General features: G+C 49.0%; 1 protein-coding gene across 2 annotated transcripts in view; it reads left to right on the forward strand.

The window, feature by feature from the left end:
* Positions 1-20,311, forward strand: part of LOC142249676 (G-protein coupled receptor 22-like) — a 224,270-nt gene extending 203,959 nt beyond the window's left edge. For both annotated transcript variants that reach the window (XM_075321475.1, XM_075321476.1), the window contains exon 3: positions 18,389-20,311. In XM_075321475.1, the coding sequence (XP_075177590.1) occupies positions 18,439-19,731 (1,293 nt within the window). In that variant the 5' untranslated portion in view covers positions 18,389-18,438 and the 3' untranslated portion in view covers positions 19,732-20,311. The remainder of the gene's footprint in view (positions 1-18,388) is intronic.
* The last annotated feature ends 4,740 nt before the right edge of the window (positions 20,312-25,051 follow it).

Consider the following 25,051-nt stretch of genomic DNA (forward strand, 5'->3'; position numbering starts at 1 on the left):
GGGCGCTAGAGAGCGCGTCACGTGCTCTGTCTGTCGGTCGGGAGGTATAAAGGAGGGGTGACCCCCACTTGTTACCCCCCGATTGTGACGTACTGGTAGCCAGCGCGGGGGATTTCTGAGTGACCCCCCCGGTGGTTTGTGACATATTGGTGGCATAGCGGTGGGATCGAGATAATAGTGTGTGTGAGTGTGAGACCCATACTCCCAGACACTAAAGACTGCCTGCAGCAGCTGTGGCTGCTGGGGTCTTCAGACTAGCTCAACACTAGAGTGTCAGAGTGCAGATACTGTAAGGTGTGTGGAGGCATCAGGTGTCAGTTCTGTGTCAGTGACCAAAAGTCTGCAAGAATGGCTGATGGCACCAGGAGCAGAGCTATGCAACTGGCCAATGCTAAAGCAGGAGCCGAAGAGAGGGAGGACGGTGCTGTGGGCAGTAATGAGGAGGTTGCCCACGAGTCCTCCAGGAGCTCGACGCCAGAAAACCGTTCTGCAGAGGACAGCGCACAAGCTGGCAATTATGGACAAGATGAGGAGCAGCTCACCCAAGGGTCCTCAACGAGCCAGATGCCAGCCCTCCGCTCTGCAAGGGACAGTGAATCACCAGGCTCCGCAGCGGGCCGCAGATCACCACGTGCCATTCCACCGAGCCTGGGAGGCTCGGATAGCCTTCTTCAAATGGCTATGGCCCTTCTCCAGGCTGGAGACCAGGAGGGCTACAAGGGACTCCTGGCAGAGCGCAGGGCAGAGCGGCAAGCAGTGCGTGAGGCTGAGGCTGCGGAGCGGCAGGCAGCGCGTGAAGAGCGCCAGGCAGAGCGTGACTACCAGCTGCAGCTAGCTCAGCTCCGGCCCTCATCAGCCACACGTGACCTTCAAGACACCAAACTTCCAAAGGTCCGTGTTGAGGACTTCCCAGTGCTGGAGAAGGATGGAGACTTGGACTCTTTCTTGACTGCTTTTGAACGGACTTGCTTGCAGCACCATCTGAACAAGGACCAGTGGGCCAAATACCTGACCCCCCGTTTAAGGGGTAAGGCCCTGGAAATCCTTGGGGACTTGCCTGCTGAGGCAGATCAGGGCTACGACACCATCAAGCGGGCCCTGATCCAACAGTACAACCTCACTCCGGAGTCCTACCGCAAGAAGTTCCGGACCCTGCAGAAGGGACCAAAGGACTCCTGGGCTGACCACCGGCAGGCACTTGCCCGAGCTGCCGACCACTGGACCCAAGGCCTGCAGCTTTCCACCGGACCGGAGATCCTGGACTTGTTCATCACGGAGCAACTCTTGTGGAACTGCCCTGAGGATCTCCGCCAGTTCATCCGAGACCAGAAGCCAAAGGGGTCCACGGCTACAGCTGCCCTGGCCGATGACTACACCAACAATCGGGCTCCTGAAGCCAGGAGAGCAGCCACCAGCAGCACCTGGAGAGGGGGTAAGATGAATTCTGCGACTGCCCCACCTGCCCCTAGACTGCAGGGGGTGTCCCCCTCAACTCCCCTCTCCAGGCCCGTGGCGGAACCAAGACGGTGCCACCAGTGCAACCTACCTGGACACTTCAAGGCCATGTGCCCTCAGCGTCCCAAGGCCCCGGCTCTGTCCCCGTCCCAAGGGCCGCCCAAGGTGTATTGTGTGGGTGGGGGTGGTGGTAGGTCCCTGGACAGCTTCCAACCTGTCACCGTCGGCCGGTCTGTGACCATAGGACTGCGAGACAGCGCCTCGGAGGTGACTCTGGTGCGGCCTGAGATGGTGTCCCCCCAAGACTTGATCCCTGGAAAAACCCTCGCTGTCTCCGGGATTGGAGGCATTGACCCGGCGCTGCCTGTTGCTGACATTTATGTGGACTGGGGCGCAGGGCGGGGGGTGAGGGAGGTGGGGGTAACTGATCGGATCCCTGCAAACGTGCTACTTGGGACAGATTTGGGGCAGATAACCTCCCAGTTTGGGCCCCAACCAAGGGCTGAACCTTCAGCCCGTACTGACATGACTCCTGACAATGTTAATGTGTTATCTATGAATGATGTAAGGGAGGAGGGAGTGAACTCTGATATTTCTGCTTGCATAGACACCATAGACACACACGCAGCTGCAGCTGTGACAGGAGGGGAGGGGGTCAGAGAAAGGTGTGACAATGCCTCTACAAGTAACCAGCCTGTGAGCTGGGATCTGTTGCCCTCTGCAGGGATAAGCAGAGAGCAGGGTGCTGCAGGGGGAGGACCAGTGTGTGGGGTGGGGGCTACCACAGCAAATGTGGGGTCCCCAGAGATTTCACCGCGGGGTTCTGTTGCTGCAGGAGGGGAACAGGCAGGTGAGATTGGGGCCGGTCCAGGAGCGGAAGTGCTCCCAGGTAAGATCTCGGTGCATGGTTCCCCCACAACCGGGGCGTCAGGAAGCCAGGTAGGTCTGCCTGAACCGGCGACTTGGTCAGGAACGGAGGAGGAGCAGGCACGACCCACGGTCGCAGCGGCTGTGGCCGCTGTCACCCGCAGTGGGAGTGCTGGAAGCCAAGGGGCCTCCCGGAGGTCCGATAGCTCTTCCCCTTCTGACCAAGTGGCAGCCGAGTCAGGTGGAGGCCAGGACACAGGTCCCGGGGTACTGACTGAAGATGTGACAGTCTCGTCGATTCTGGCCACATCTAGTCAGGGGTTTCAGGCAGCGTTAGAAGCTGACGACAGCCTGAAAGCTCTTAAGGAGCAGGCGGCACAGCCTCCCTCGGACTCGGACCCGGAGCGAGTGGTCTGGGACCAAGGACGGCTGTACCGGGCCACGGTCCAGCAGGGTTCACCGGAGGCGTGGCCCAGGGACCGACAGTTGGTGGTACCCTATCCGTTCCGGACGGAGTTGTTGCGGATCGCACATGAGATTCCGATGGCCGGACACCTAGGGATCGCTAAGACCAAGGCCAGGTTAAACCAGCATTTCTACTGGCCAAAAATGGGGGCCGATGTGGCTGCCTACTGCCGTTCGTGTGAAACCTGTCAGAGAGTGGGGAAGGCGGGGCCACGCCCCAAAGCCCCACTGGTATCTCTGCCCATCATCGATGAGCCTTTCAGGAGGGTGGCTGTGGATCTGGTCGGCCCGCTGGCCATCCCCAGCAGCTCCGGGAAACGCTTCATACTGACGGTAGTGGACTATGCCACCCGGTACCCAGAAGCAGTGGCCTTGTCGTCCATTCGGGCTGACAAGGTGGCCACCGCATTGCTGGAGATTTTCTCCCGAGTGGGTTTTCCCCAGGAAATGCTCACTGACCGGGGGACCCAATTCATGTCCCAGCTGATGGAGGCCCTCTGTAAGCAAGTCCAGGTGCGACATCTGGTGGCCAGCCCGTACCATCCACAGACTAATGGCCTGTGCGAGCGGTTCAATGGCACCTTAAAGCAGATGCTTAAGATGTTGGTCGACTCCCATGGGCGTGACTGGGAGCGGTATCTCCCACACCTGTTATTTGCTTACCGGGAGGTTCCACAGGCCTCAACAGGATTCTCACCGTTTGAGCTCCTGTACGGGCGACGTGTGCGGGGCCCCCTGGCTCTGGTGAAAGAGGCTTGGGAAGGGGATTTGGCCACCCCTGGAGTGTCGGTTATCGAGTATGTCATGCGCTTCCGGGACAAAATGCAGGCCTTGACGCAACTGGTACACGACAATATGGCTCAAGCCCAGGCCGATCAGAAGCGTTGGTACGACCAGAACGCTTGTGAGAGGACCTACCAAGTGGGTCAAAAGGTGTGGGTACTGGTCCCCGTACCACAGGACAAGCTTCAGGCAGCCTGGGAAGGCCCATACCTCGTGTACCAGCAGCTCAACCCTGTAACGTACCTGGTCACCCTGGACCCTGCCCGTGGAAGGCGGAAGCCCTTCCATGTGAACATGATGAAGGCACATCATGAGCGGGAGGCATGTGCGCTCCCCGTGTGCAACCTGCCCGAGGAGGGAGAAGCGGAAACCCTCTTGGATATGCTAGCCCAGGTTAGGGCAGGCGGATCCATTGAGGATGTGGAGGTTGGCCACCAGCTCTTGGAAGACCAACGGTCCCAGCTGTGGGCCACCCTCCTCCCCTTCCGGGGGTTGTTTACCAACCAGCCCGGAAGGACTGACTTGGCTGTCCATCACGTGGACACTGGGGATCATCCCCCGATCCGGCGTTCAGCATATCGGGTCTCCCTGGAGGTGCAGCAACACATGCGCCAGGAGATTGACGAGATGCTGAAGCTGGGGGTGATCCAGGCATCCAACAGCGCTTGGGCCTCGCCTGTAGTCCTCGTCCCTAAGAAGGACCGAACCACTCGGTTCTGCGTGGACTACAGGGGGCTCAATGCGGTCACGGTCGCCGATGCGTACCCAATGCCACGCATCGATCACCTGCTCGATCAGTTGGCCGGGGCTCAGTACCTGACCATCATGGATCTGAGCCGGGGATATTGGCAGATCCCCCTGACTCGCAAGGCCAGGGAACGCTCTGCCTTTATTACCCCATTTGGACTGTACGAGTCCACGGTGATGCCATTCGGGATGAGGAATGCCCCTGCCACTTTCCAGCGGATGGTCAACACCCTGCTCAAGGGACTTGAAGGGTACGCGGCCGCGTACCTGGATGACATTGCCGTCGTCAGTCCCACCTGGGAGGACCACCTAGAGCATCTAGCACAGGTGCTCAGGCGGATCCACCGGGCAGGTTTGACCATCAAGCCGGGAAAGTGTCAGCTGGCCATGAGCGAGGTCCAGTACCTCGGTCACCGGGTAGGTGGGAGAACACTGAAGCCCGAGCCTGAGAAAGTGGAAGCCATCGCATCCTGGCCCACCCCCAGGACCAAGAAGCAGGTGATGTCCTTCTTGGGGACCGCTGGGTACTATAGGAGGTTTGTTCCATGCTATAGTAGCCTGGCAAAGCCCTTGACGGACCTCACCAAGAAGAAGCTGCCCTCTGCAGTCGATTGGACAATGGACTGCGAGACAGCCTTCCGGGCCCTAAAGGACGCCCTGTCCAGCCCGCCCGTGCTACAGGCAGCCGACTTCACGCGGCCGTTTGTAGTACAGACCGACGCCAGTGACTTCGGCCTCGGTGCGGTGCTCAGCCAGGTGGACTCTGCGAGCCAAGAGCACCCAGTCTTGTACCTGAGCAGGAAGCTGTTACCAAGGGAAGTTGCCTATTCCACGATGGAGAAGGAGTGCCTGGCCATAGTGTGGGCCCTGCAGCGTCTGCAACCCTATCTATACGGGCGCCACTTCATCGTGGAGACGGACCACAATCCCCTCAGCTGGTTGCACACCGTCTCTGGGACGAATGGGCGATTGTTGCGATGGAGCCTTGCGCTCCAGCAATACAACTTCACCATTCGCCACAAAAGGGGCCGTGACCACGGTAACGCAGACGGGCTGTCCCGACAAGGAGAGGTCGCGGACGGGCGCACGGGGGAACACCGGAGTGTGCTGCCCCCTAGCGCCCTCAAAAGGGGGGAGGTGTGAGGCAAATCCCGGGATATGAAGATGAATTATGACTCCAGTCATAATCCCTCATCACTCCCTGGCAGTGCCCCCTTCCTTCTTGTTCTCAGTGTTCCACTTACACCTCCATGGCCATGTCCTGTGATATGGAAATGAGGTGGTGTGGGAACAATGGACACAGGATGACTCCCTGCCGTCACCCTGTAACAAGAGTTGTATCTCATTAGCAAGGCTATGGAAATAGCCAGACAGAACGACTCCAGTAAAAAATGGTTCATATCTCGCAAGCCATATTTCCGATAAATATGGCAACCATAAAAATGGTGTCTCCGCATGCGGACGATGCCGGCACACCCTTTTTATGGGAGCAGGACATTGGGAAATGCCCCAGGCGTGATATCAGCCAATGGGGAACTGGCAGACAGGTCATGAGTCCCCTCGTTCTGTAGCTAAATTCATAACTGTCACAATGAGAGCATTGGCGTCCGCCTACGACGCTCCCAGGCAAAGTTATGGCCATATTCCATGTTGTGGATTTTGTCCATAACTCCAGCCAGGGGTGGAGCAGTGCTCCCTGTGAGGTCACGAAGGTAGGAGGGGACCTGGATTTGGCCAGGTTGATAACCCTACTTCGGCCATTTTCCAGGGTCTTTTCGCTGGGGGCACGTGTAGGAAACATCTGTGGGAAGGATCCTAGAAACCTGGGTACAGCGCCCCCCTGTGGCCAGACGCAACAAGGTAACTGCTGGAACTGTGTATGCCTGTTTGTAACCCATGCTTTGATTGTAACTGTACTCTGACATATGTATATTCTGTAGATTCCCTATTGTATATATTGTAGTTTCTAGTGTGCTTTAGGCTGATTAAATTATATAATTAATCTTGGGCTGTTCTGTTATCTCGATCTTGAATCCCACGTCTGTGTGTTCGGCTAATAGTTACCGTAAATCGGTTGGTGGCAGCGAATTGTGCCAAGGATTATTGTGGGGAGGCCAGTGAGATTCGGGGAGATTTTATATATTCCGCCCGCGGAGGTCGGGGGAATATATACCTTACTCTCACCGGGGACCCTTCAATAATCGGCATAAGTAGTATAGCGGCCTCCTTGCTTATGGTCGGGCAATTCCATAATTGGCCTGACTATAAGAGGGGCGCTAGAGAGCGCGTCACGTGCTCTGTCTGTCGGTCGGGAGGTATAAAGGAGGGGTGACCCCCACTTGTTACCCCCCGATTGTGACGTACTGGTAGCCAGCGCGGGGGATTTCTGAGTGACCCCCCCCGGTGGTTTGAGGGTTTGGCGCTTTGCTGTCCCCTGGATGCCTATGCTACTTTTTCAGGTTAACTCCGAGAATCATGTTCCTGCAGTGTCAGTGGCCCTGTCAGTCAACACCAACTCCGCCGACTGTCCGAACTCGCTCCTGATCCCTTGTTTCACCTCTCTGGAGCGTCCCTGCTGCAACCTGTGTTACTGGTCATCTTGTTTCTTCTTCCTGCACAGTCTTCTGCCTGTTCCTTCCTCTCCACACCACATCTGCTACATTTACTTCATTATCCTTCACTGACTCTTCCCTAATAGTGATGTGTTGGTTGCGAACGATCCAGCACAAAAGATCCGGCTCCCTGCTGTGGCTGACAGGAGCCGGATCCCCTTTGAGACCCACTAAATTCTCTTAACGGCTCTCACTGGGCGTAAAATTTTGGTGTTTAATGGGTGAAACCCCACCCATCTGAACAAAACACCGCCCACTCAGCAATTTATTTGGCCCATGTGAATGGGCGGGGTTTAGCCACAGGTGGGCGTGGTTTCGGCGGCGCTAACACAAACTTAAATATGTGAACACATTAAATAGGGATCCATGAACGATCCGAAAGAGCCGGCTGTTTTTGGTGAGCGGAGACATGGGAACCAGATCACCAAAAAAGAGTCGGACTGCCCATCACTATTCCCTATCTGACCATAACCAGGAAATGCTTTCCACTACATCCCCTTCACTGTGTGCTGGATTCTACTTGGCTAACCCTTTCCGTTCTGCCACTATACCTCACGCCGGAGCCTCCCCTTCCAGCTAGGGAGCACAGGACCAGTGACGCCTAATGGTAACTGGCAGTACTGCAACATATCCACACAAACAGGGAAGTTGATGCGCCCACGAGGGGTCCCGGGGGTGTTTTTGGGTTACTAGTCACCGGGCCGGTTTGGGGTGTCACAGCAGCCTGGTTCAGTGACCCCGTCCATGTCAATAAAGATGGGGACGGGGTTATTTACGGGGAGTAGGATAAAGTTTGTCTTCCTGACGCCACCTGTGGGAGCCGCCGCTGCGAGATATCTTTCTCTCTCTGGGGCAGATGGTAACGCAGCTCAGATGGTCCAGCTCTCCAAAGACAGAGCTTAGGCCCCAGGGAGGATGTTGGGGGTAGTAGTCCACTCCAATATCGGAGCACGGATTAGACGACACAGCGTTTGCAGTTTAGGTTGTTTACTCACTGAATTGCTCCCGCTGTTGGACTGCCAGACTCCGCTGTGATGGGCTCCAGCCTATCCCGGATAGTTTAGAGGTCAAAACCGGTGGGTTTCCCTGTGAGTCCTTCCTCCCTGCGCTGTGTTGTGTGAGTCCCTAAGGCTGGAAGCTACATTGGGACCCGAGTCCTTGGGGTTTGTTCAGTCCCCCGTCCCGTATAGTAGGCAGCGCGAGTCGTAAGATGGAGCCGCCCTATGGTCACGACTCCTGGCTCTATATGCTGCTTTGCCTCAGGGACTGTGTGTGGGCTAGAAGACTTGAAATCCTCTGCCCGGCAGATTCTGCTGGCGGGACTTGCAGTGCCCACCAGCCTAGGGTTCTGCACCCCAAGATGTGCGCTGGTCCTCAAGGAGCTATGAGCTCTCCCCTCAGTGACAGTGTCCTCCTACGTCTCACTTGGTTCCCGGTGGTTTCTCAACTTCTTGTGTGTGTCTGTGTCGCCTTGCTCCTCCCGATCAGTCGCTCCACACCCAGAGTCCCTGAGCTAGTGGGTGGGAGGCCCCAGATGATATGGTGACCATCCTAAATGACCCTACCATAACCCAGTCCCGGTAAGAGGGCAACTAGATATGTGTATGTTGGTGAACTGTGGATTACCGACAATGACCTCCTCTGTATCCTTGATGGATACTGCACCTCTGGTAAGTACAGTACCCTGTGGCGACTGAAGCCTCAGGGGTGCCACACATTTATACATCTTTTACCATACATACAAGTATCAATACACAAATATAAACAATGATGTCTTCTGGGGGCCACAGCCCACTCCATTACACGGTCATGAAGCTCCCGAGGGTGCAGTGTTTGTGCTGATGTTATCAGAGGAGGTCTGGACAGTTATGGGGTCAGCAGAGCATCTGTGACTCTTCTGCCCTCTGCACTTGGCCCCTCCATTCTGTAACATTACGGGGTCTCCACCTAGTGGCTGAGTTACTGCGGTTTCTTTTACTTAACAATATCACTCACAGTTGATGGGGGAGATTTAGGCGGATCAGGACAAAACGTTACACAACAAGGAAAATAGGATTGAATGAGGAACTGAAATTCAATGATTATGACCCGATACTTCTCTATACAGTGTGGATATGAAATGCAATAAATATAAAGAATAACTATGTGCACATCCATGTCTATATCAGTGGATGCATTCAATGAAAGCCTTTTAAGAGCAGTGGCGTTACATTATGCAGTTATAGTGATCGGATGCGGCCGCTGCTCTTCTCCAGGACGTCCTCCTTCATGCTCTTTTACTGAACTAAAAGCCACTCCATCTGTCACTTCCAGTCGCCTCAGGGAGGAGCTGAAGGATTTCTGCAGATGTTCCCCTCCTTCTCATTATCAGACCTGCTGGATTTCCTTGCATTAAATATGGACAGGCCGAGGGGGTAAATTATTATCATGGAAAAGACCTGAACTCAGGACTAATGGTAGAATATAAGCCACAGTTAAAATCAGGAATCTCCGCAAGGAGCCATAAGTAGGATACTGAGAACTTCTCTAGGAGCACATTAAACTATATCTGGCAATGGACAGTAGGGTTTCAGGATCTTAAATAGCGTGCGACCCCCATGAACCACACAGCCAGTGACTCTATATCACCCAGTATGGATGGGACTACAGGTCCCAGAGGATACAGAACTACAACCGCCGCCCCCCGTCACCTGCAACGAGAGTGTGGCGCTGCGTAAAGACAGACGCATGAAGGGCAGGCCCCGATACATATTTCACAAGTGCATTATGCCCAGTCCAATGGATGGGGGAAATATTTATTTGGACCACAGCAGCATGTATTCGGGACCAATTGCTTATTTCTATCGAGTTTTCCAAGGCTGCAGGAATGAAGATTAGAGATGATTTAGGAACTGGAAATAGACGGCACGCTTCACTGGAGCTTGAGTCATACCGCCATCTGCTGGACACAGAAGGTTTAGCATGTGCTTATTGGAGCATGAAAATTGAATAAACCCTATAAAATACTGCAAATTGAAGCAAATATGTTTATTATAAAAAAGGAATAGAGAAATATAGTGTACACAGGGCCTACCATAGAGGAGTGCAACCGGTGAGACTGCACAAAGCGGGGGTGGAATCATGCAGTGAGTGTCTCTGATCCTCCCCCCTTTTCTGTATCCCCTCCCATGCAGAACGATGCTTCTTCACCCAGCCCAGGAAGATTACTTATCAAGTCTGTCTTGCCAAACAGAGCCACATGCATTGACCCACAATGATGTGATGGTTGGAGGTCGACTAAAGCTGCAGAGGATTACAATTAGAGGCTTACAAAGACATAGAAAAAAATTAGGTAGCACAAACTTGGAAATGATATGTTGGTGCCAGTTGTAAACCTACAACCTTTAGTACATAAGAAATCTAGTATAAGCTACACACTTTTTTATATTATTTGCTAGATAATATAGAAGTGTAAAAGACTCCTGGATAAAGGGGAGACCACCTGAGTAAATAAGGAATGAGGTCCTCTTGAAACTGCCTAAGGCTTTCTGCGCACTTTGCATTTTTTTGTTGCAGATTTGGTGCAGTTTGTGGCCCAAATCTAAATGCTTATTTGTATGTCAGACAAATCAATGAGAATTCTTTACTGCTGTGCGCACGTTGCTTATTTTTTCCTTGCAGATTTGGTGCAGAAAATAACCTCCAGCATGTCAATTGTTGGTGTATTTTAGCCCTTCCACCCATTGACTTCAGTAAAAAAAAATGCACCAAAATGCATGCGTGGTTTTTTTTTTGGTGCGTTTTTCTGCCAGAAGGTGCAGATTTCATGCAGAAAATTTCTGCAGCGAGCACAGATAGTCTAAGGGGTACTTTGCACGCTGCGACAATTCGCAAGCCGATGCTGCGATGCCGAGCGCGATAGTCCCCGCCCCCGTCGCAGCTGCGATATCCTTGTGATAGCTGCCGTAGCGAACATTATCGCTACGTCAGCTTCACATGGACTCACCTGTCCTGCGACGTCGCTCTGGCCGGCGACCCGCCTCCTTATTAAGGGGGCGGGTTGTACGGCATCACTGCGACGTCACACGGCAGGCGGCCAATAGGAGCGGAGGGGCGGAGATGAGCGGGATGTAAACATCCCGCCCACCTTCTCCCTTCCGCATAGCCTACTGGAGCCGCGGTGAAGCCGGTAGGAGATGTTGCTCGCTCCTGCGACTTCACACACAGCGATGTGTGCTGCCGCTGGAGCGAGGAACTACATCGGACCATTGCGTCAGCGTAATTATGGATTATGCCGACGCTGCACCTATGATACGATTACGACGCTTTTGCGCTCGTTAATCGTATCATCTAGGCTTTACACACTACGATGTCGCCTGCGATGCCGGATGTGCGTCACTTTCAATTTGACCCCACCGACATCACACCTGCGTTGTCGTAGTGTGCAAAGTACCCCTTAGGGTATGTGCACAGATCAGGTGCAAATATTTTCTGTATCAAGAAAATGCACCAAGAAATTTGGTGCCTTTTTGGTGCGTTTTTCTGCTGTGCTTTTAGTGAAATCATTGGCTGCAGGAAAAAAAACCACCAATAATTGACACGCTGCAGATTTTGTTCTGCACCCAAAAAAGAAATAAAGAAGCAACGTGTGCACAGCAGTTCAGAATTCTCATTGACTTTGCTAGGGTAAGGATAGACAGGCAGATTTGGGCAACAATCTGCACGATAATCTGCAACAAAAAACTCAGCGTGCGCACACAGCCTAATACTTCTGACAAATCATGGATCAGATTGATAAGAGATTGTATGGGTATGAGGGATAAATATGAGATTGATACGAGATGGCTATTAGATGGGTAGATAGATATAGTCCTCTATGTACACATTCATAAAGAGCTGCATTATCTACATCGGAGCAGATTTAGCAGGAATTCCCCTGACCGCACGAAGGTCAGTAAAGAAAATCAATCTCTTAAATTAAATCCCACTTTCTATTGATGTTGCCTGACCTTAGATCGGGAATAGGATAGTCATGTAGTTCTGGAAGCCCCAGAAAGCGACCAAAGGAGCGGCGCTGCAAAATAGGACGACTCTGCAGGAAACCTGGAGATTTTATGGAGCCGTAAACACTTGTGTACCGCCCCGCGGCCTCGGCTGCGGACCCGGGGGTCACGTCGCTCTGGAAGGAGGTTTGGCGCTACGCACGGGGGAATGTGGGTGTTTGGTTTTGGGATGATTGTTCGTGACGCCACCCACTGGTTGTGGTGACGGTGGACACCACCGCTACGGTGGAGGTACGGGGACTCCCGGGAGCGGTGTAGTGGCGCAGCTAGATGTTGACCCCTCCGTGGGTAGGGGATGTTGGTCCCGGGGCCCGGTTGTGTGAGGGCCGGGGTGCAGGGCTGCGGTGCAGCGCAGTGCCGGATGGCACTGGTGTACTCACGATTAAATCACACAGAGTCACTGGGAAACCAAACGAAGGTATGAACGGGGCCCGCAGCCGGCTGCAGCTTCCTAGTCGGGTTGGCAATGTCCGCCTTTCTCCTGCACCTGTGTTTGTAGTGTGACCACTGTGCCTGGGCACTGGTAGTCCGCTCCCCGGCGTGTATGTGTCGTAGGAGCCCCTTTTGCCCGCAGGCGCTGGCCCTTGGATCTCTAACTTCTGGCGGTGGCTACTATCCGGACGGGTTGGGCTATTGCCTTCAATTGGGACTTTGGTGGGAATGAACCCCTGAGGTCCACACCGCAATCAGTTAATTCGACTATGGTGGTGGCGTATAGCCTAGTTCGGGGTCTGAGTATCCTGCCTGGTGCTCCGGTATCCTGTTGGCTCCCCGGTTCGGTTTTGGTGGGCCACTACCCTGTCCCGGTCCCTTACGGTTCCACCGGTCGTATTCCCGGTCTCCTGCAGGCGGTCACTGCCATCTGCCTGCCTGTCTGATCTGGGGTCCTAGGCTCCAGCCCAGGCCCGAAGTAGAACTGTACTCCACTACTCTCCACTCTGCTGTACTGAACTGGACTGTCTACTGTTTTCCTGCCTCAGGCCAGCAGACTCCTCGGGGGGCGTGTCTTTCCACCTGACTCCGCCCACCTGGTGCACCTGTCTGACTCTGAGGGAGGCAATCAGGTCTTTGTGGTTGATTGGTGGTACCTTTTTAGTGTGGGGGTGTATGTGGTGAGTGTAGTGACCTGTGACCCCTGGGGTCCAGGGCGTCACACTTGCATCTGCTCTTATTAGGATGGTTCATCTTTGTCTTGTAACAAGAATGTTTTCCATCACTGGAAGCAAGCAGAGGTTGTTTTTGAAAGTTTCATTATACTGCTAAGTCTTTGTGATCTTTTTTGTTTCTATGGTAACGAATGTTACATCACATGAAAGCCTTTAATGTCTAATATATGTTTTCAAAGTTTTGTGCTTGTTGCTTATGGCAACGGTGTTCTACGCACACAGGAAATCAAAATGGCAGAGTTTTATGCGATATTCACAGCAACTGAGAGCAGAGCAGTGATAAAATTCTTGTTTCTGCAAGGAAAGTCCGCAAAGGATATTCATGGTGATATGTTGCAGACATTGTGGGATCAATGCCCTTCATATTCCATAGTTAAGAACTGGGTTTCCAAACTTAAAATGGGAGACTTCAGCCCCAATGATAAGGAACGTCCTGAACGACCGAGCGCGGTTGTTCCGGAGATCGTCAATGCTGTGCACAACCTCATACTGGAGAATCCACCAATTTCAGCTAAAGCAATAGCAGACTTCATGGGGATTTCCCGTGAACGTGTTTGTGCCATTATCCATGAACATTTGGACATGAGAATGTAATCTGCAAAGTGGGTCCCCAAATGTTTGACAACATATCGGAGACGTATGAGAGTTTAACCTCGGTCCATTTGTCAGCGTTTCCGAACTGATAAGAACTTCCTGTATCGACAGGTCACTATGGATGAGACTTGGATTTACTTGTATGACCCTGAAAACAAGGACGCTGAAAACAGTGGTTCTTCTCGTCCAAAGAAGTTCAAGGTACAAAAATCAGCCACTAAGGTGACGGCATCTGTGTTCTGGGATAAGGAGGGTGTGCCGCTAGTGGACTACCTTCAAAAGGGTTCCACTATCAATGTAAGGTATTACTTTTGGACCAATTGAAGGCAGCTCTGAAGGTCAAAAGGCGCGAAAATCTGTCCAAAGGGATCTTGTTCCTGCAAGACAACGCCTCCGTTCACACTGCACAAGCGACCACGGCAACACTGGCAGAGCTGGGCTTATAGCTGGTTGACCACCCACCTTATTAACCAGATCTAGCTCCCTCCGACTATCATCTGTTTCCAAACTTGAAGAAACACCTCAAGGGTACCAAACTTCACACCATTTCTGATGCCATGGCTCCTACGGATGCCTGATTTGAGGCACAACCGAAATCCTTCTTTTTCTAGGCTTACAGAACTTGGAATAGAGATGTAAGAAGTGTGTTGACATCAGTGGAGAGTATGTGGAATAAATGTAAAGTTTCATCATCCTCTCTCACTTCTTTCTAGGTAAAGCCAAAGACTTGTCAGCAGCCCCTCGTACACTGTTGTGATATACTAGCATATAATTAGCAATGGTGTTGTATTGGGTTCTATAAGTGAAGTCTTGAGGGTCTGTTACAGGTCGCAGGTCTTTGGCTTGATGTCCCCAGCCCATGGTCGGCCTCTTGTTCCCTATGCTCCATCATTACTGCACACAGCAGTCTTTATTATCACGCCCGTCACTGACAGAGTGGGATGATTCACTCAGTGTCAGGGCCGGGATTACTGACTATTCATCTCATATTGATGCAAAGTTCTCCAGTCGTGTCCTGAATCCAAAGTGGCCTCTGTTAATGAAGACATCCAGTGTGCGCGCACGCGGCTCCGGCCCCTCCGTGAATTGTTTATGGGCATTACTTGTGATCAAAACCCCTCACGACCACTGAGGAGTCACAGAACAGGTCACCAGAGACACCAGGAATAATACAGTAACCTTTCCTTAATCTGGCATTAAACATTCTGGATAACTAGAATGTCGCACAAAATAAAGTGTACAGGTCATCAGATGATTTATGCTAATTACGTATTTTAGGATTTCATTTATTAGAAGAGTCCCTGTTTGATTATATAAGTGCCAGATTATCAGATTTTCTGGATTATAGGATGACAAATTGAAGGAATTTCAGAGACGTTTCTTCAGATCAATGGTGTTTTTTGGTTCTGGTTTTCAACTGATTACCTCATTGTGATGCAGTCACTACTTACGGGTAATATAGACGGAAGAGTAGTCAGGAAAGCCGGGGTCTGGTAATAGGAGGACACGTATGAGCGCAAGGAGTAAACAGAGGCGTAGTCAGGTCACAATCCGAGGGTCAGAAATGCAGGAGAGCACGTAATAAGTTCAACAAGAAAACCGAGACGTGGTCAGGTAACGGTCCGAGGTAAAAAAAAAACCAGGAGGTCACGACAATAACAGGGGTAGAGAGGAGTCAAATAACAGTCTGGGGTCAGAACACCAAGATCAGAACAGTAGCTGAGACACAAGCCAACAGCACAACTGCAAAACCAGAGAATACAACTGGCAAGGTTCAGGCCGTGCATGCTCAGTAAAAAAGCCTTAGCAATTACCAGGAAGGTTGAACACCTGAGTAACCAGCCACAACATGGAATCCTGCGCTGTCCATCAAGCTGCTAGCTCAGTAACTCAGGAAAGCACAGCAGAGCATCTCCAAAGGCAAGATGCTCACTCTGCACAAAGGAATCGTGACACTCACTTAAGTGATATCAATAAGTACTATTGCACTAATAGGCTTCATCACCATAGAAAAGGTGCCCAGAACAGAAAATTGCTGCCTTATGGTTCACTCATATCCATAGCTTCCTTGGAACTAATAGACCCCATACCCATATATAGTATCCCAGAACACAAAATGGTTGACTCAACGTTCATTGATGTCCTTAGTTTCGATGAAGCAAATAGGCTCCATGACTATTGAAAGGGTCCAGAAAACAAGAGCCATGATTCATTAAGACAAGCGTTTTGCCGTGCTGGAATAAGATGCGTCAAAGTAATTAGAAGGATCAGTGGCGCGCACAATGCAAGAAATACCACCACATATTAAGAAGTTAATAGGCAAGCATAGCCTGTAGCCCCAGCTTCTCCCCAGCCAAGCACAATTTGGCGGAGCTTGCGTAAAATTGTTGTGAAAACACCAATTGTTGACACAATTTTGTGCAACTTTGCACTGCACAAAATTTGTACTACTTTTCAAAGTGATTTACAACAGTTTTTTGGCTTAAACACATTGATGAATAGGGGTCTATATGTCTGTCTCATGTTTCCTGGGGCTCTAGCTTCTGTGTACCAATAGGATCCATCACTGTAAAGACTGTTCAATAACAAAATGGCTGCCTCATCCTTCACTAGTGTAGAGTGGCACAGGGCGGTAATCATGGGCGAGGGATTGACTCCGGACGCCCCGCCACGCTACATAAAATGACTGGATCTGGCTGAGTGACTGGACTTTTGTTGTGTGGACTGTGAATCCATGTAGGTCTCATATCGCCAGTGACATCGGCTGACCAGGACCGGATGACGACTCATACTCACAAGGAGACCAACAGTTCTTTGCAATCAACACTTTACTCAACGGTTCATTCTTTGCAACAACTTCACACTCTAGATAGTTGGCACTTATCTTCTAGCATGTTACAGTTTTGCATGGCATGTTCAGACACAGTCTAAGGGGTACTTTGCACGCTGCAACATCGCTAGCTGATTGTGGCGATGCCGTGCACAATAGTCCCCGCTCCCGTCGCAGATGCGATATCTTGTGATAGCTGCCGTAGCGAACATTATTGCTACGCCAGCTTCACACGCACTTACCTGCCCTGCGACGTCGCTCTGGCCAGCAACCCACCTCCTTCCTAAGGGGGCGGGTCGTGCGGCGTCACACGGCAGGCGGCCAATAGAAGCGGAGGGGCGGAGATGAGTGGGATGTAAACATCCCGTCCACCTCCTTCCTTCCTTCCTCATTGCAGGCGGGACGCAGGTAATGAGATGTTCCTCGCTCCTGCGGCTTCATACACAGCGATGTGTGCTGCCGCAGGAATGAGGAACAACATCGTACCGGTCGCTGCAGCGAAATTATGGAAATGACCGACACTGCACAGATCACCGATTTTCGACGCTTTTGCAATCGTTTAGCGGTGCTTCTAGGCTTTACACGTTGCGACGTTGTTACCGGCGCCGGATGTGCGTCACTTTCGATTTGACCCCGAAGAAATCGCAGTAGCGATGTCACAACGTGCAAAGCCCCCCTAAGTTCTCCCTGAGTTGCTTCGGATCTTACTGGTCCTCTGAGTCCCAGCACAACCCAGCCCAGTGTTACCACATAGTTTGTGACGATCACCACCTCTTCCCACAATCCCATGTCCAAGCTCCTTAAGGGTCTCATGAATGGAGTAAAGCTTAGTGCTCCCGGATGTCTATAGATAAACCACTTGGGTTGTCGACTACATTCATATACCAGTTGAGATTAAAGGGGACTGGCCACCTAGAGTTCGGTCTTCTGGCTCCTATTATCTGGGGCCACTCTATACGAGGATCAGTCTCTCGTTTCGATTCTCGCCACATTTCGTGTCTCTGTCAACACTCAATGTTAACGCTATCTCGCCTTCTATCTCCACTCTTTCTCCTTTGTTGCCACAAACCACCCACTTTATGTGACTTTCACGACCGACTGACTATACGTCCATCACTTTCCCTCACTAGGTCTTCACTGAATCCTCCCAAATGAACCATCACTTTCCCTTTCACTTGACCCGTCGCATTGTGGGCTACTCCGAACGCTTAATTGTTACTGACAACCTACAGTCTGACAACTTGTACACAATTGCTATCCAACACACTACCACATACATTACACCTTATACTCTACATATCATTACTTACACTTATCCTATCTACATCACAATACAAATCACATGAAATAATATTTCCAAAAGACACAGGACATTGTTCACATTACAAACCAAATGCAATTGTCTTCAGGGGTAGGAACACGACAGACATAGTCCACCTAGACTCTGTGGAACTACTAGACACTATCACCTTACAAAGGGGTCCAGAACACAAAATGGTTGTCTCGTGCTTCACTGGTATCCTTAGCTTCCATAGAACTAATAGGCACCATCAACCTATAGAGTGGTCATCCTAGAAAATAAAAATGGCTGCCTCCTACTTAAATATCTATGGTTCTTATTAACTCAGTTCTATCCTCATAGTGTATGGTCCAAAACATGAAATGGCTGTCACATGCTTTACTGGTATCCATAATGTAACTAATAGGCTCCAGAACACAAAATTGCCATTTCATGTTATGTTGAGTGATAAACTTTAGTAGAAATTTTTGTGAGAATCCTAAATGTTGCACTAATTTAATATGCTCTTGCTTTTGTTTGTTCTGCAGGGAGAAATACAGAAGAAATTCCCCATTTGTAGGACTATGCAGAGAACAGAATGGTGTCAGTCAAGGAGACAGATATGTACGACGCCATCTTGGAAACTAATGATGGATCCAGCACAGATGCCGGCTGGTACTTCCCTTACCCACTGGGCTTCCAGGTCTCCCTCACCAGCTTCCTCATGCTGGAGATTGTGTTGGGTTTTAGCAGCAACTTGACAGTACTTGTCCTCTACTGTATGCAGTCAAACCTGGTGGACTCTGTCAGCAACATGGTGACCATGAACCTCCATGTTCTGGATATCATTATCTGTGTGATCTGTGTCCCGCTGACCATAGTCATCATCCTGATCCCACTGGAGCAGAACATTGCTCTAGTTTGTTGCTTCCATGAGGCATGCGTCACTTTTAGTAGCATCGCTACAGCCATCAACGTCTTGGTGATCAGTTTGGACAGGTATGACATCTCAGTAAGACCAGCAAACCGGGTCCTTACCCCAAGTCGGATGGTGCTGCTTCTTTCTTGCGTCTGGTTTGTGTCCCTCATGGTTTTCTTCATTCCTTTCTTTGAAGTGGAATTTTTTGGTGACCCAGATCACATGGCGACATGGCAGAACCGGACTTTACTCTGTGTCAGCGTCAACGAGTACCACACGGAGTTGGGCATGTACTATCACCTGGTCATTCAGATTCCCATCTTCTTTGCAGCGGTGGCTGTCATGCTTGTCACCTACTCCAAAATCCTCCAAGCCCTCAACATTAGGATCGGAAACCATTTTAAGAGAAGCCAACGTCGAAAAACCAAGAAGAGAAAGAAAAGGAAATCATCGGATCAAAGCACTATTGCAGAAACCAAAAGACTGGCCCCTCCACCAGTGATACAGAACCCACCCATGAGGGTTCAGGCTTCCGTCTCCGTCATCATTGCTTTGAGACGGGCAGTAAAACGCCATCGGGACCGCCGAGAACGCCAAAAGCGTGTCTTCAGAATGTCTCTTATCATCATCACAACCTTCTTACTCTGTTGGGCTCCAATTTCTATTGTGAACCTTCTTATCCTCTGTTTGGGGCCCAGTGACCTACTGGTGAAGTTAAGAATCTGTTTCATCACCATGGCCTATGGCACAACCATTTTTCATCCTCTCTTGTACGCTTTCACACGGCAGAAATTCCGCAACGTCTTGAAGAATAAGATGAAGAAGAGGGTTGTTTCGGTGTTGCAAGTTGACCCGGCTCCTGGTGGGACTGTTATACACAATTCTTGGATTGAGCCCAAAAAAGCCAGGAAAGCAAAGTTAGAGTGCAGTGACGGGACTGACCGATGTCTAACAGACGCCGTGAAGGAGTGATCCCATGTCTTATTTCAGATTTGGTCAAGTATGGACGCATCTTATGGCAGTGGGATATTAGCACACACGTTTCATTGACTTAAAAAATATACACTCAAAAGGGCCTTTCTGGAGCAACATTCAATATCGCCCTTAATTATATCCAATATAAGCACTGCCATCTTACCTCTGTGGCTGGCTCGCCACACGTCCATTCAACCCATCCGCTTCTAGGATGGATTAATCCAGGTGATGCTGTTCCTTCTATACGGGGCAAGGAGCAGTGAGTTCTCCATCATTCTAGAATCGGTCATCATGACATTAATGGGACTACTTACATTTTTTATGAGGATAGTGAGTAGCATCGCATGCATTGACCTGCCATAAACCCTACCGGATATCTATCAGCAGCTCTATTATACCATATGAATAAAGGACAACAAAAAAATAGTTATATCTATAAAAAAAAAATAAAAAACGCTGTATTTTTATACAAATAATAATAATAATATTGGTTTTAACTCATTATAAACCACAGCCATGAATTGTAAATTTAGAATTGTGTAAAAAAAAAAATAATAAAAAAAACTTTTTTTTTTTAGTTGAGATTTAAAAAAAAAAAAAAAATTTGTAGGATGTGGTGTAAAATTTCAGTCTTTAAAAAGAAATGACTTTTGGGACACTTTAGTCGACGTGCGTTAGTTTGCACAAGTTTTAACTCCACAGAAAATATTAAATGTATTCTTCCATGTTTCTAAAAAAAAAAAAAAAAATCAAAAAGTTACGAAAAAAAAAGTGTGTAACCTTCCATTTTTATTAAGGCATTGAAAAAAATTGAGCGATAGGTGCAAAAATTCTAAAATTGTGAACGATTTGCTGGTCCTGTCTGTCTCATTCATGTGATTTGTCCGACTCGTCAGATCATTAAAGCACAATTGGATTTTACTTTCTGGGCAATAGGTTACCATAATTAACGCAAAATAAACCCACAAACCCACAAATGCAAAAAGTTTTGAGCTGATGGGGATGAAGGCTCCAGATTCTCACGTTTTCAATATGGAGAATGGACATCTCTCCATGAACAGCGGGGACAGCCATTTTATGAGCCAGCCTAAAAGTCATCATGGAGGTGCAACCTCTCATCAGTAACCAGTGTTGTGTTACATAGTAGTCAAGCCTAGTGAATATTTGCCATAGAGTGCCTCAGTAATGTCAAATTTATTTATTTTTTCAGATCACAAAATGGCTGCCTCCCTCGTGTCTAAGTCACCGATGCTCTTTAAGACCGATGCAGAGTCCATAGAATCAACTGGTTTAACGTCCCCTGTGTCTACATAAAAAGAGCTTTAAGGTTTCCTAGTAACTAGATGTAGAAGGTCCATCACAACTATTGGAAGAGATAGTCTGCCGTTTCTAAGCATTAAGTAGGTTAAGGCCTACCTAATTGCTAGATGTAAAGTGTGCATAGCAACCCTATGTGTCTTACTATCATGAGCTTGTTAAGGATTACCTAGTAACCAGATGTTGAAGGTCCATAGCAACTATTGGAATAGATTGTCTGCCGTGTCTAAGCAATAAGTAGGATAAGGCCTACCTAATTGCTAGATGTAAAGAATGCATAGCAACCCTATGTGTCTTCGTATCATGGAGCTTGTCAAGGAATACCTAGTAACCAGATGCAGAGCCTCCATAGCAACTAAATGTTGTAGAATAATATGCTGTGTCTAAGTGACAGGAGATCTGTAAGGCCTCTATAGTAACCAGATTCAGAGAACCCATAGCAACCACTGGTTTAGATCAGTTTAAGCATAAGGAGTTCTGTAAGGCTGCTTTCAAACTGCGTTTTTCTCCCTGTTCAGTGGTCCCCTCGAGGCTTCCGTCCGAATCCCCGCCAAATGGGTATTGGACGTATACGCTGATGGGGCCACTGACTAAAATGGTGCAGATGGAGTCACCATGTGCTCTGTTGTGCACAAGTTTTAGGGGTATACACTTACTGGAGGCGGACACCCAGACACAGCCCCCTCTGTCCAAAAAATAGGATGGTTTTAAAGGGAATCTGTTAGGTGATTTTGTAGTAAAATACTAATGTTATCTTTAAATAGGGCTTAAGGAGACCTTTCAGATCAGTAAGTTATATTCTTCTACCTTATCCTGTTATCTTGCTGTAAGTTCCATAGAATTCAGTGTCCTGCACATTAGTCAAGTGTATGTACATACAAATTTGCATATTCACTCCCCCTCCCACCCACTTCCCAGTGCATTCACTATCAGGAAAGATGGGTGGGGGCAGCAGTACAAATTCAGTTCAGATTTACCATCACTGATGTCAGCACTGAAAGATGGGAGCAGTGAATATACAGTTTTCATTTACATATGCTTGACTAGTTACTACCTCACACTGAATTCTACGGAGCTTACAACAAGATAACAGGATAATGTAAAGCAATATAACTTACTGATCCTGAAAGCTTTCCTTCAGCCCTATTTAAAGATAACTTTCGTATTGTACTGGAAAATTACCTGAACAGATTGCCTTTAAGGCCTGCCTTGCAGAAAGTCCATAACAATTGTTTTAAATTGGTCTCCTCTAAGTAACAGAAGCCCAACTAGTAATGCAACTGGTCCACAGTGACTATGGTGTAGACCAGACTGCTGAGTAAGCAAAATGTCCTCTTTAGGATTTATCTAGTAACCACCAAGTACCGAGACTCCATAACAACCAGTGGTGTTGACCAGTCTGCTCTGTCTAGAGTAACTACCACCAGTCTGGAGGTGCCATTTTTATTTAAGGCCTACCTAGCAACCAGATGTAGAGACTCCATAACAACCAGTGGTGTTGACCAGTCTGCTCTGTCTAGAGTAACTACCACCAGTCTGGAGGTGCCATTTTTATTTAAGGCCTACCTAGCAACCAGATGTAGAGACTCCATAACAACCAACCAGTGGTGTTGACCAGTCTGCTCTGTCTAGAGTAACTACCACCAGTCTGGAGGTGCCATTTTTATTTAAGGCCTACCTAGCAACCAGATGTAGAGACTCCATAACAACCAGTGGTGTTGACCAGTCTGCTCTGTCTAGAGTAACTACAACCAGTCTGGAGGTGCCATTTTTATTTAAGGCCTACCTAGCAACCAGATGTAGAGACTCCATACCAAACAGTGGTGTTGACCAATCTGCTCTCTCTACAGTGCCTACCACCAGTCTGGAGGTGCCATTTTTATATAAGGCCTACCTAGCAACCAGATGTAGAGACTCAATAACAACCAGTGGTGTAGACCAGTCTGCTCTGTCTAGAGTACCTATCATCAGTCTGGAGGTTCCATTTTTATTTAAGGCCTACCTAGCAACCAGATGCAGAGTGCCCATAGACACAGGGGACTAATAGTTGCCAAGTTGGGTTTTTCGCTATATTTTTTATTGGTGTCTCAATCATTTATGAATTGTAAAGTGTTTTTGTCACTTATGCAGCTGTTATAAGTAGCACATATTTTATAGAGCATTTACAATTTCCATCTAAATAATTTCTTAGCTACAACAAGTGATGAAACAAATATAAAAATAAAGCTTATTATTTATTTTATCCAGTGTGTTTTATGTCAGGAAAATGAATCATGGACCTGTCACGCGGAGCGAGTATGTCGGTCCTTTCCATATACAGTACACAGCACTTCGGAGCAGATGTTGGGAGACTTTTAAAGGGGTTGTCAACAGCAAATTGACAATATCCAATATCAGGATATAAAAGAGCAAGGTTCTGTTTTGGAAATTTACCATACCCCGCACACCACTACCCATCAATACAAATCACAACTTCCTTTGCCATCATTACTATAATATATGAGCTTGTGCTGGAACTTGCTGCTGCGATAGATGGAGAGAGCTGCTCCGATCACAGTCTGGAGCGACACACAATTTTACTGTTTACAACCCTTTTAACTGTAAGGATGTGTCTTAAATTATGTAATTATTGGGGTAAAAGCCATAGGGGAAAATTCAGACAGTAAATAATTCTTTTACTGATGATGACTGTAAAAGGGATATATCATGTCATACAACCCTGTATTTTTCTCATAAGCACATATGTATTCAAATGAAAATGAGATTAATAATAAAAAAAAAAAAGTTTTTCTTTCCTCTGTGCAATCTCAAATACACGGGGCATTGTATACATCGTTCCTGATTATTGGGTTTTGATTTAAAATGTGTGCTAAAATTTAGTTCCAGTGGATTAGGGGGTTGTGGACCACTTTGATTTTGATCTCTTCTAAAGCTAGATCACCATATCTGATTGGTTGGAGTCCAACACCCACGTCAAACCACAGGAGCAGGTTATAAGCAGGGTACAGAGTCACCAGCAGAATAAAGAATAGGTCATCAACATTTTGATTTCAGAAATCTGTCTTAAAGGGAACCAACCACCAAATTTTACTATATGAAGTAAAGGCAGTGTCATACTGGCACTAGGATGCTGAATCCAGGCATACCTTTTGTTGAAATATCGGATGCTCGGTTGCTGAAATATCTGTAATTGTGGCACCCGAGTGTCAGGTGCCACAGGGTACTACAACTAACCCCGGATTCCTGGAAGACCAGTGCTGGTAAAACAACATACACAAATCTACGCCCTTTCCCCAGACTGGGTGACAGGCTAGAGACGGAACTGATTGATGGCCGCCTATTGGTCGGGACTCATCCAATCCACTAGTCAGAAACCTGGGAGGAGGAGGGGCTAGTCAGTGGAGTGATGGGAGACAGACATCTTGTCACAGCGAAGTCAGTAAGGCTAGGTTCACATTTCCGTTAAAATGTATCAGTCACAATCCGCGGCTATGGTAAACAACGCAATCCGTTTAGCGGATTCCGCTGTGTCCCATAGACTTGTATTAGTGGCGGATTGCGACTGATTACCTTGCATTGCATCCGCTGTGCCGCAGTCAGTCGTTTTTTGACTGACCGCCGGGCAGGAGCAACGCAGAATGTAACGTTTTTCGGGCCGTCAAAATTAACGCACCGCGCAGGAATCCGTCGCCATCCGTCAAGCTTGTAATGTATGTCTATGGTGCTGGATTCCGTCGTAATCCGTCTTATGACGGAATCCAGCGCTGGATTCCGTCATGCTCTACTGAGCATGCCCAGCATGTTTGGCACGCCCACTGGGCTGTCACAAACACAAACAGATCATGACGGATCTGTCAAAAAACGGAGACACAGCGGATGTAACAGACGCCACGGATCAGTTTTTTCACAGGATTCCTGTGAAAGGAATCCTGTGAAAAGCACATCCGTTGCATCAGTTGACATCTAAAAAAACGACTGATCCGTTGCTGACGGACCTGAC

This window comes from Anomaloglossus baeobatrachus, chromosome 8 (assembly GCF_048569485.1).
Source record: "Anomaloglossus baeobatrachus isolate aAnoBae1 chromosome 8, aAnoBae1.hap1, whole genome shotgun sequence".
Classification (NCBI taxonomy): Eukaryota; Metazoa; Chordata; class Amphibia; order Anura; family Aromobatidae; genus Anomaloglossus; species Anomaloglossus baeobatrachus.